The sequence below is a fragment of the Panulirus ornatus genome, chromosome 2 (assembly GCF_036320965.1).
Source record: "Panulirus ornatus isolate Po-2019 chromosome 2, ASM3632096v1, whole genome shotgun sequence".
Taxonomy (NCBI): domain Eukaryota; kingdom Metazoa; phylum Arthropoda; class Malacostraca; order Decapoda; family Palinuridae; genus Panulirus; species Panulirus ornatus.
The window spans coordinates 22,911,443-22,924,692 of record NC_092225.1 but is presented as its reverse complement, the minus strand read 5'-3'; the positions used below and the strand labels follow the sequence as shown (position 1 = coordinate 22,924,692).

General features: G+C 40.0%; 1 protein-coding gene across 1 annotated transcript in view; it reads right to left on the bottom strand.

Moving 5' to 3' along the window:
* LOC139754184 (uncharacterized) overlaps positions 1-13,250 on the bottom strand; it is a 128,838-nt gene that overhangs the window by 10,434 nt on the left and 105,154 nt on the right. The window contains exon 3 of the mRNA XM_071671395.1: positions 926-1,102. Within this exon, the coding sequence (XP_071527496.1) occupies positions 926-1,093 (168 nt within the window). The 5' untranslated portion in view covers positions 1,094-1,102. The remainder of the gene's footprint in view (positions 1-925; positions 1,103-13,250) is intronic.

Below are 13,250 nucleotides of genomic sequence, written 5' to 3'. Positions count from 1 at the left end.
TGTGAACTGTTTGTGTGCAGATCTATGCTAATTGTGAGATTTGGGTATATCTGCTAATGTGATTTTCCTACATCCGAGTGTTTATGTTTGTAAATATGAAATCCAAAAGTACACAAATATCTCCTACTCCAGAATCAGCAGTTAAACAAAAATGGACCAGTCTGACCTTTGAAATGAAGCTAGAAATCTTACATCAAACTGATGCTGGTAATGGAAGCATTAGCACTTAGGTGCTCTTACAGCCTGGGTGAGTCTACAATCTGCAGTATACAGAAGAATGAAGAGAAAATTCGATTTACTGTAGTCCACTACTCCACTGACTTCAAAGGTAACACTTAGGGTTAGAAATCCACTTATGGAGAAGATGGAGAAAATGCTCTCATTATACACAGAGCTTGAGACAAAAAGGAAAAACAGCCTTAGTAACATTCAGTTAAGGCCTAAAACTCTTAGGATTTATGGATTTATGGGCGTTTATGTAAAGAAGAATGTAGCTTAGCCAGAGCCATTTCAAGCAGGAAAAGGATGGCTTTATTACAAGTTTATTCAATGTCAGAAACTACATAACATGAAGGTAATGCAAGCATCTGTCTGAGATATATGCGATCTCTTCTTGAGTAAGGTTTTTGCAGAACATAACCCCCCACACAAAGCCACAGAGCAAAGGATGAGCAATTTCTGAATTATTTATTAAATCAAGAATAAATCTTGAATAACCAACTGATTTCCCCAGGGTTTTCAGATAACAGAAGTTTGACTGTAAAATGTCGTCTTCACTTTTCCATAATGTTAGTGTGAGGTATAAAGGGAAAGAATAGCATGCTGTATCTTAGAGTGCTGTATGATATGAGACACATGAAGGGAGTCTTCGACATGTAGAGGAACTGAGAAGTTCTGACAGGGACACCAGTAAGGAAAAAATTACCTCCAAGTCCCTGAGAGCCAGCTTCTTGAAGATGACGGAGACGCCGATGAAGAGGCAGGAGGAGAAGGCCAAGATAAGACCAATGAACGTGTCTAAGGGGACCATCTGGGGTCCTAGATCCTCCTCTGTTATGTTCCTCGCCTCGCTGATGTTCTGCATCTCACTCATGGTCGCTACCTGCAAGAAGAACCTGGAGTTACTTACGCTCTCCACATATCATTGTTGCTCTTGGGGCAAACGTTATTTGGCAATCTATCTTATTTTTGACATTGTTCAATTTCCCTTGCACCACCTCTGCGTTACGCCGAGATAGGCTACGGTTTGGGGACTAGGAGGTCAAATTGGTTGTACTGTTTTAAATTGCCCAGATTTCAAAATGTCAATTTGTCTGAGTTCTCCCCCGACCCCTGTAAGCTCAAATGTAATCAAAATTGACTCTCATTCATCGCAATTAGACCAATCAAGACTGATGAAGACACTGATTAAAGCAAGTAACACTGATGTAGGAACTAATCAAACCTAGTTAGATTGACGTAGGGCTAAATCAAACTAAATGCAACTGAAGTAGGAACTAATTAAACCAAGTAACACTGACGTAGGAACTAATCAAACTAAATACTACAACCATCGAAACTTATCACATCTCATACCAATGACGTAAGAACCAATTACGCCACCTAACGCTCATGTAACGACCAATTACACCACCTAGTGCTAATTAATAACCAATTACACCACTAATACCTATGTTAGAACCATATACACCATCAGACACTAAGATAAGAACTAATAACACCACCCATCGGGCGTGTAAACCAATTACACAACCAAACAGTGATGTAAGAACCAATTTCAGATCATATATTCATGCAGGAACCAGTTATATTGTCTTCCACTGACACACGAACAAAATTTACGATCTAACATCGATACAGGAAACATACTGCACCGTCTACCACTGATACAGGAAATGCATTGCACCACCTACCACTGATACAGGAAACATATTGCACCACCTATACCAATGAGGCAGCCACCAGTTGCACCACCTATAACACTGAGGCAGGCTATCAATTGCACCACCTCCCATTGAGGTAGCCACCAGTTGCACCACCTCCCACTGTGAAAGCCATGAGGCACACACATACACACACGTAAGCATAAAAGTAGTGGTAATGACATCAAAAATTCTGCTATGTTCCTCCCCACTGAGAACAGCAATCAATGATTAACGCCAACACGTGACGTGAATGGTATGCTTTGTGCTCTGACACTCTATGCTGAGTGGTGTGTGTGTGTGTGTGTGTGTGATTACTATCTGTGTGTTATGAGGGGGGAGAGTTGCATTCGTGTTGCCTCGTTTATTGTGTGTATATATATATATATATATATATATATATATATATATATATATATATATATATATATATATATATATATATATATATATATATAACTAGTCTTTGCCAAGTTCAAAATTCATCCACCAGCACCGAGGGACAGCATGAACACCTGGGTTGGATGGGGGTCCACCCTCTCAGCCCAGGATTCGAACCCACCCAGGTCCGTGTTGACTCATGGTCAGGAACGCTAACCATTATACCACGGTGTGTGTGTGTGTGTGTGTGTGTGTGTGTGTGTGTGTGTGTGTGTGAGTGGCAATATACATGATAGATGTTTTTGTCCATCGGTAGGTTCTGTTGGCCTCAAGCTCAAAACGCTCATAATTTACCTTCCCAGAATCAATAACAATGACACACACACACACACACACACACACACACACACACACACACACACACACACAGCCTGACAATCATGCAATCCTCACATCCATCCAACTATCGGATACTTACTGTGGAAATTATCTGATCTAAATTACGCCTTAGAATCAACCCCGACACCGAGGCAACACGATCCACTGGTTGAAGTACCCGACATACGGAAGACTAGGAGGCTGGAGGAGGGTATCATCTTGAGAAGCCCTCCCATGACATAAAAGAAGGTAGATACATGTGCTTTTAAAATGACTATAACCACCATCTGTCCCATTGTCCTGCTTGAATAAAATGATTTCTGCTTGGGTTTTCATGACAGCGCGCCAAACACACCACTGAAATTTCTGTCACACGCAGTCCAAGGAGTTTCTGTTAAATAGGTACAATGCACCGTTAAATGACGCTTTCATAGTAATAATATACCTTCAAAAACACATTTAGCATAAGGAGCTAAAAAAAAAAAAAAAATGGGTACCATACGCTTAGAGTATTAAATACCATTATAATACCTTCATTAAGACGTGTTCACATGTTATTCTTTAGACAATGACTAGAGATCTAATCTATCATCATTATCAGTTCAACTAAGTGGTTATTAACATAACAAAATACATTTGATCAACCACTTCATTTATTCATAACATGCACGGCGAGTCGATCCGAAATCCTTGTTAACGTTTGTACGAAGCTAAAAGCGTTGCTGTCCCCGCGAGCAGTCATGTATGTAAAATGCTGTCATACATCATGTTACTGAAAATATGAAGATATTGATAGCTTCTGTTGACGTGGCTGTAGATTTATAGTCGTATGTGTTCTACACGGAGCGTAACCCTCACTAGCAAAAGCACGTTTTCTGTTGACACTTTGGAGCAACGAGCCAAAATTATAAAAAAAAGAAACTAACATATGAGATAATTTCTCATCTTTTTTTTTTTTGGGCTAATATTTCGCAGAATATATTTTTGCGTAACTGTCACTTAACTTCTACAGGTCGTCCATTTGTTTCTCTACACACAGAGTCTTGGGCTTGTGTGCAATCGGCAAAAACATAAAACTGACATTAAACTTAGCCCGCTTTTTAGTCATCCATCTGTTACATGAATCATATATATATATATATATATATATATATATATATATATATATATATATATATATATATATATATATATACATGAAGTCATCCAGTTGTTAGTATGTAAGGACAAACGGTAATACACCTATCATTACAAACTAGATATCATTACCATTGCTTCAACTGCCGTTATGCTGTGTGTGTGTGTGTGTGTGTGTGTGTGTGTGTGTGATGAACTGCTTCATCCTAAAGAAATTCAATTCGGGTAAGTGCAGTCTCTGAGTTGCCTGCCGCCAATCCCGTTGAAATGGTGGCAGTTGAAGATTCTTTACAGTTACCCATCTCATAAACGAAGAGAGGAGAAGAAAACGAGATTAAACCCGACGACGTCTGCAAGGAAAACGGAAACCCCCACTGCATATAAACTCCTCGCCCTCTGTCTCAACTCCATCAGAAAATTAGAATGAGATAATTTTATCAGGCATTGAGGCAAAAACAAGGCTATTCTTTTATCAGGAGTCGCATTAAGTCCAAAAAATATTAGGCCAGTTTATCAGTGGGTTGTCTGACTCAGTGAGACCAAGGAGTTACATAAATAGAAACATGCTTATCATCTTTCGCGACACCAAGATTAAATCTATTTTGGAAGGTAAGCTTAAGGGACATCATGGTAAACATATTACTGAGACTTTCGCTCTTACACACCAAACGGTATAGATGTAAGAGGATATATATATATATATATATATATATATATATATATATATATATATATATATATATATATATATATATATATATGGGTATGTTTGAGGGAATAGTGGTTCCAACAATGTTGTATGGTTGCGAGGCGTGGGCTATGGATAGAGATGTGCGCAGGAGGATGGATGTGCTGGAAATGAGATGTTTGAGGACAATGTGTGGTGTGAGGTGGTTTGATCGAGTAAGTAACGTAAGGGTAAGAGAGATGTGTGGAAATAAAAAGAGCGTGGTTGAGAGAGCAGAAGAGGGTGTTTTGAAATGGTTTGGGCACATGGAGAGAATGAGTGAGGAGAGATTGACCAAGAGGATATATGTGTCGGAGGTGGAGGGAACGAGGAGAAGAGGGAGACCAAATTGGAGGTGGAAAGATGGAGTGAAAAAGATTTTGTGTGATCGGGGCCTGAACATGCAGGAGGGTGAAAGGAGGGCAAGAAATAGAGTGAATTGGAGTCATGTGGTATACAGGGGTTGACGTGCTGTCAGTGGATTGAAGCAAGGCATGTGAAGCGTCTGGGGTAAGCCATGGAAAGCTGTGTAGGTATGTATATTTGCGTGTGTGGACGTGTGTATGTACATGTGTATGGGGGGGGGGGGGTTGGGCCATTTCTTTCGTCTGTTTCCTTGCGCTACCTCGCAAACGCGGGAGACAGCGACAAAGTATAAAAAAAAAAAAAAAAAAAAAAAAAATATATATATATATATATATATATATATATATATATATATATATATATATATATATATAATTTCTAAAGGGTCGCAGCGCCGGAATCAAGAGTCGCACCGTCGTGCTCAAAGGGGGTCGTACGACCATACTCAAAGGGGTCGTACGACATACTCAAAGAGGTCGTACGTTCGTGCTCATAGGTGTCGTACGTTCATACTCAAAGGGGTCGTACGACATATTCAAAGAGGTCGTACGTTCGCGCTCATAGGTGTCGTACGTTCATACTCAAAGGGGTCGTGCGACATACTCAAAAGGGTCGTAAGTTCGTGCTCATAGGTGTCGTACGTTCATACTCAAAGGGGTCGTACTTTCGTGCTCAAAGGGGTCGTACTTTCGTGCTCAAAGGGGTCGTGCTTTTCGTGCTCAAAGGGGTCATACTTTCGTGCTCATAGGGGTCGTGCCTTTGTGCTGAAAGGGGTCGTACTTTCGTGCTGAAAGGGGTCGTACTTTCGTGCTCAAAGGGGTCGTACTTTCGAGCTCATAGGGGTCATACTTTCGTGCTCATAGTGGTCGTGCCTTCGTGCTGAAAGGGGTCGTACTTTCGCGTTCAATCGGGTCGTACTCTCTGGCTCAAAAAAAAAAAAACCTCACTAAAATCACCCCCCAATACACCGCCGGTTGGTCTATGCTCAAAAACACGTCGAGAGATGTGTGAGTCAGTGGCTCTGGAATTCGCCCACAACGACACTGAAAGAGAGCTGGTCAATCCGATATCGCCCGCCCATCCGATATATCGGCACCACAAGTCTCCCCGTATCGGAATGAAGCCATATTTTAAATCCATTTATACACTAAGCCAAGCGCGTGGGAGCGGAGGACGTACAGTATACATGTATGAATAATAATAATAATAATAATAATAATAATAATAATAATAATAATAGTAATAATAATAATAATAATAATAATAATAATAATAATAATAATGATAATAATAACAATAGTAATAATAACAGTAATAATAATAATAACAATAATAGTAATAATAATAATAGTAATAATAATAATAATAATAATAATAATAATAATAATAATAATAATAATAATAATAATAACAATAGTAATAATAATAATAGTAATGATAATAATAATAATAATAATAATAGTAATAATAGTAATAGTAATAATAATAATAATAATAATAATAATAATAATAATAATAATAGTAATAATAATAGTAATAATAATAATAATAAACACATATGAACAGTTTACTGGCAACACTGGCGTTGTGGGCTGATACTACAATGTAAATACAGGAAATACAGACAGTAAATATACAAATGTTAATAAATGACAAATGTTATCCAAATGTTCACAAAAAAATGGGATGAGGCTTTTATTGTAAGCGGTTTGCACAAGCATGGATGGCCTCGACGCGGTTCGTGTGGTGTCGAACTGCAACCCGGAGACGAGGGATCTCTAGTGGCCTGAGTATGTCGGTGGCGGGTATGGTGCACAAGATTTTTTCCCCCCCTAACTGTCGAATGACGTCCAAGTGATGGTTGAGAGATCAGGAATGCCCTTTTTTGCATCTCGTCCAGTAGCACCAATAGACAGACAGACAGACAGATAGATGGATAGATAGATAGATAGATAGACAGATAGATAGATAGAGAGAGAGATAGAGAGAGAGAGAGAGAGAGAGAGAGAGAGAGAGAGAGAGAGAGAGAGAGAGAGAGAGAGAGAGAGAGAGAGAGAGAGAGAGAGAGTGGGTATGTAGGCCTTGAAATAAACATGCCCATCTGTTCACGTTGAGTGTTTACGATCCATATTCATGAATCGCCATGAACACGAAGCCCTGCACAGCACCCAGGCTGCAACACGCACTCACCCGCCCGCCCGCCGCGAGAGAGAGAGAGAGAGAGAGAGAGAGAGAGAGAGAGAGAGAGAGAGAGAGAGAGAGAGAGAGAGAGAGAGAGAGAGAGAGAGTGCGTCTCGGGGTAACTCTCACACGCACTCATAACGTCGCGCGCACTCTCTCGCGTACAAGACACGCGTCGCGCAGCGTCGCATCTGGCCGTCTGGTGTTATCACCTCCTCACACACACACACACACACACACACACACACACACACACTGACCTGTGCACCAGTCGCAAAACGTCGAAGGACCTCGTGTGACCTTTGTATGACCCTAGTGTTACCCCTATGGTCATAGGTCATGTCCATGGAAAAGGTAGACAGTTTTGACCCCACCCACCCACCACGATAGGACTCGTATATAATCACCCACGGGCTTAGGGACCACAACCTAAGCATCTAAAAACACTCTACCTTTTCCAAGTTCTCCCTATGTAAACTCACGCCCCAAATAACCTGTCTCCCTCCACTTTGCTTTCAGTCACATCTACTCCTAACTTTCTCCTCTCACACGCTCTCCCTAGTTCGGACACCAGCTTTTACAATTTCTCACTCGATTCTGTCACCAGTGCCGCGTCATCAGCATACAACACCTGCCTCACCTCCCAGGTCCTACATCACCCCCAGCAGACAGCAGCCCCTCTCTTCCAAAACCCGAGCAACAGTGTAAATATCTCTGTTTATGGGGAAGATGAGGAAAGACCACAGTCCTATAAGCATATACAAATTATATATATTGCAAAGGATCACAATCTTGCGCGTGATCAAGATAATCCTATGACTCTACGGGGAAAATGAAACACGAAAAGTTCCCAAGTGCACTTTTCGTGTAATAATCACATCATCAGGGGAGACACAAGAGAGGAATATAACAGTCAGTTGATATACATATATTTTTTTTTTTTTTTTTTTCATACTATTCGCCATTTCCCGCGATAGCGAGGTAGCGTTAAGAACAGAGGACTGGGCCTTTGAGGGAATATCCTCACATGGCCCTCTTCTCTGTTCCTTTTTTTGGAAAAATATATATATATATATATATATATATATATATATATATATATATATATATATATATATATATATATATATATATACGAACTACACACACACACACCCGTACAGATACAGTATAAATAAAGACTCCTGGCCACCTGCAGCTGGGCAAGCGTTAAGGCTGTTCTCACCAACAACGACACAAGGATTCCCGACACTCTTGCGCCGAACACATCCCAAATGCAGCGAGTGGGGGGAGGGGGAAGCATTGTATTCAATGACGTGATCGGCGTTCCGGACTGACGGAGAGGGGGGGGGGGGCTGCAAGTGGGGGGTGTGTGGGGGAAGGATGGACTAAGGGGGGGGGTGTTGTAGGGAGGGAGGGAGGGCTGGGGTGAGTCACGTGTTTTGTGAGTGAATGTTACCACACAGTGCAAACCCTGCCCGCCCTATTACGCTGATTGGATGGGTTCCTTATGTATAAGAAACCGGTGTGAAGGTAAGAGCCCATGTGGGGTTATGGTATACAGGAAAAAATCATACAAGTGATAGCAAAGGAAATTGGTAAAAGTAATAAAGCAGACAGAAGAAATAATAATAATAATAATAATAATAATAATAATGATAATAATAATTAGTAATAATGGCAACAGCAGTAGTAGTAATAATATAATAATAATAATAATAATAATAATAATAATAATAATAATAATAATAATAATAATAATAACATTAATGATAATAATAATAATAATAATAATAATAATAATAATAATAATAATTAGTAATAATGGCAACAGCAGCAGCAGCAGTAGTAGTAATAATATAATAATAATAATAATAATAATAATAATAATAATAATAATAATAATAATAATAATAATAATAACATTAATGATAATAATAATAATAATAATAATAATAATAATAATAATAATACGACATTAATGATCATAATAATCATTAGGTTGGTCATGTTATTATGGGAGGTGTGTGTGTGTGTGTGTGTGTGTGTGTGTGGTGGGGGGGGTTTGGCCAGGTCATCAAATTTCAGGTTCAGAGACCACTCAGGTCCAGGTCTGTACAGTACTTCAGGTCACCGAACCATCAACAGGTCAACGAACCCTTGAAAAAAAAAATATACCTCTGCTTGTTTTATTTACACTCACCTGCATGATTCTTTTACACTCTACCTCTCCCAAGCGATTTGTTTACACCCTGTACCTCCTTCGGTGCCTCTTTTACACCCTACACCTTTCTTATGTACAGTCTACATTACGCCTTCATCTGTTTCATTTACATCCTTCGCCTGTCTCATTTACACCCTTCTGTATCACTCATACCCTTAACACCTTGACATCCTTCCGTTTCATTTACACCCTATTCGTCTAATTTACATGCTTATCAGTTTCATTTACACCCTATTCGTCTAGAGTACATCTTCGTCAGTTTCATTTACATGCTTCTGTCGCATTCGACTTTTTCTTCTCTCATTTAAAAACTTTCTTCTGTCTCATTTACACCCTTCATCTGTTTCATTTACATCATTTTCTGTCTCATGAAACACACATCACCTGCCTCAATGACAGCCATCTCTCATTTACACCATCAATTGTCTCATTTACATAGTGCTACCTCATTTACACCTCACTTACACCCTCAACTTTTTTCCTCTACCTTCTACTATGTGTGCCGCCTTCACCTATCTACCCTCCCTTATCTACACCCAAAGCTTTCCAACCCTGTCTTATCTACCCCATGCGACAGCATTATTTCTACCCACATCTACGTATCGCGTTACCAAATTGCTCGCATTGTGTGATGCTGAACACCCGCATTTAGCATCATCACCACCATTCATCTTTATCATGACTCATTACTACTTCTCCCGATGTAATTATCATAATTATGATGGTTATTATAATCATCATTACGACAGAAGTTCAATTTACTGATATATCTACAACGTCGGTTTGAATGAAAGGCAAGAGGAGGCAATGTAGAAATAATACATAAAAAAACTCCATATTAAACGTAAAGAAAATTACGTAAAAAGGAAACATCAGAAATGATAAAAATCGGAAAAAAAATAGAAATGATAAAAATAGGGAAGTGGTGCACGTTGACCAATTTTCTATGGATCTGGGGGGCAAGATTTATATTCTTTTTGTCTAATTAGTCGTGTTACAAGACTTCTCAGATCATTAGGGCAGATGATTACACTTACTGGATAATTACATTACAATTTCACAATTTGTCGATTCCAAGTATCGTTTTCTAAGAGATTTCGTAAATAAACGTAATTCCAGCCACCGTTTTCTATGAGTTATTCTATAAACGTAATAAGCGAATAAATAACGTTATTCTGTCATTAGAGAAAAGACAACATACAAAAAAAGTAACTAAAGCTATTTACCGTATTCTGGAATGTTCTGAGAAAGGCTAAAAATCACTTATTCGTAAAAGCGTGTTCGAATTCCTGGTTTGATTGCAGGTATTCAGGGGGCCAGAGAGCTATAAACAAACTGAGAACAATGACGTGAGAGAACTTTTTTTTTTTTCTTTTATTTGGTGTGTGTGTGTGTGTGTGTGTGTGTGTGTGGGGGGGGGGGGGGGGGAGGGTACGACGGCGCGCTTACAAACTACGACGGTACGACCCTTGAGCACGACATTACGACCCTTGTGTGTGTGTGTGTGTGTGTGTGTGTGTATGTATGTATGATAGCCTTGCCCTTTGACCTGACCGTCCAGCTCAGGGTGTACGTGTGTGTGTGTGTGTGTGTGTGTGTGGTCAGTTCATCATGGCCGAGGAATACATACCCAAACTCTGTCGATCTACGAGTCATACAAATCTCTCTCTGTAATGACAGTATCGCTACAATGGCTTCTATGTAGAAACTGCATAGTTGGACTCACACACACACACACACACACACACACACACACACACACACACACACGCAAACACACACACAAACACAAGGTCGAGAAATACCTAAGTCTGCCTCTAATTAAAGAAACCGGAGGTCTTGTTTAGATGTGGAATCTTATTTTCTCTTTTCCCGCCCGAACAGCTGCTCGGTTTATATATATATATATATATATATATATATATATGTATATATGGAGTACTGCTCTCACATCTGGGGTGGTTCTAACTCTGCATCATTACTGGACAGAGTCGAAAGCGATCCGACTTAACTACTCTCCCAGGCTAACTTCCAAACGTGACCCCCTTGACCTACGCCACAATGTTGGTTCACTTTCCCTCTTCTGTAGGTATTACTTCGTTTTTTTTTTTTTTTTTTTTGCTCCCGAGAGCTGGCTGCTTGTGTGCCCCCCACTACTACCTAGACCACGCACTACTCGGCAAGTGGCTGCGTCACATGATTACTACTGTGTGGCCGTTGGCAACTTAAAGGTGAGGCCGTTTTGATATCTGTTTCTTTCCCTACACCTCCAAGCTTTGGAACACTTCAGAGCCGGTCGAACCGCTCTGTGAAGCATGTACATAGAAGCTGAAAGCGTCCATTACAAGCATGTACGTAGAAATTAAAAGCGTCCATTACCGTTAAAGCAACACTGAATGGTAGCTAAACCTTGTTTCTACCTAAAATGAAAACTGGTTGCATTTTCTTTCCAGTCTTCACTCTATATCTCTCCCCGTTCTAGATCTAATGTGACCACCAGTCCATTTCCTTTCCCAACGCACGACTCTTCTTCACTTACACTACTTTACGCACAACATGATATATTCCCTAATTATGATATATACATAATTCTCACTTTTACCTCGAGAACCATAATTAAGCTTACGTAATCACCAGAGCCATAAATAACACCCAGCTTAATTACTTGACCCTCATGCGGTAATTATACACAGTGCGGAAGTGTAGCCAAAAAATAAAAAAAAAGGGCTGAATAATTAAGGGTTGAATAATTAAGGGTCTTCCAATATTCGTATATCTACCTGCTCGAATTCAGCAGCGGACGCAAATTTTTTCCCCTCCCCCTGGTAGAGCACTGACGGTAAGTCTTGTTCAAACGTGCGGCATTAATGAACATGTTAATTATACTTCTACTATCACTTTCATCGTCATTTAAACGTTACTTTGCTCTTACGTAAAATGATTAACGATCTCTGACCACGACGGTACGGGACTCTATACATGAACGACGTGCTCAAGGGTCGTACCGTCGTGCTCAAGGGTCGTAATGTCGTACTTAAGGGTCGTTCCGACGAGATTTTTAAATTTTTCAGTATATAAATACACACACACACACACACACACATATATATATATATTCTTTTTCTTTCTTCTTTCATACTATTCGCCATTTCCCGCATCAGCGAGGTAGCGTTGAGAACAGAGGACTGGGCCCTTGAGGGAATATCCTCACCTGGGCCCCTTCTCTGTTCCCCTTCTCTTTTGGAAAATTAAAAAAAAGTGAGAGGGGAGGATTTCCAGCCCCCCGCTCCCTCCCCTTTTAGTCGCCTTCTACGACACGCAGGGAATACGTGGGAAGTATTCTTTCTCCCCTATCCCCAGGGATATATATATATATATATATATATATATATATATATATATATATATATATATATGGCATGATATTTATATATATATTTGAGCAGGCAAAATATTTTCTATTACACTGTTCATCAAACACACACTCGCTTTCTTTTATTTTTCATTTTGCTCACCACACGTTTTGCCTCATGAGATAAAGTGTGAATAAACATGAACACCTGCCCATCCTTAGTAAAACTGATCATAAATGATACAACATAGTATAAAGAACAAAACATGCCTGAATCACATCTTGAAATGTTAAACAAGTGAGAGCGGTGATGCAGATCAATGTGTTGATCGGTGGACCGTGTTCCCTCGGAGGAGTCCATGCGTGATAGGGTGGGTGGCAGGAGTCCAACTCGTTGGACCAGCAGCTGACGGGGTTTGCCTGAGGGCTGAGCAACTGGGGAAAGTCCGGTAGAAATGGGTCTTTTGGGGAGGTTGGGGTTGGGATGTGGGTCCCGTAGAGACATGAAACATGGCCTCTGTTATCTGTAATCTTGTAGGGTTGCGAGAGAATGTTCCAGTACCATCGTGTTTTCATTACGAT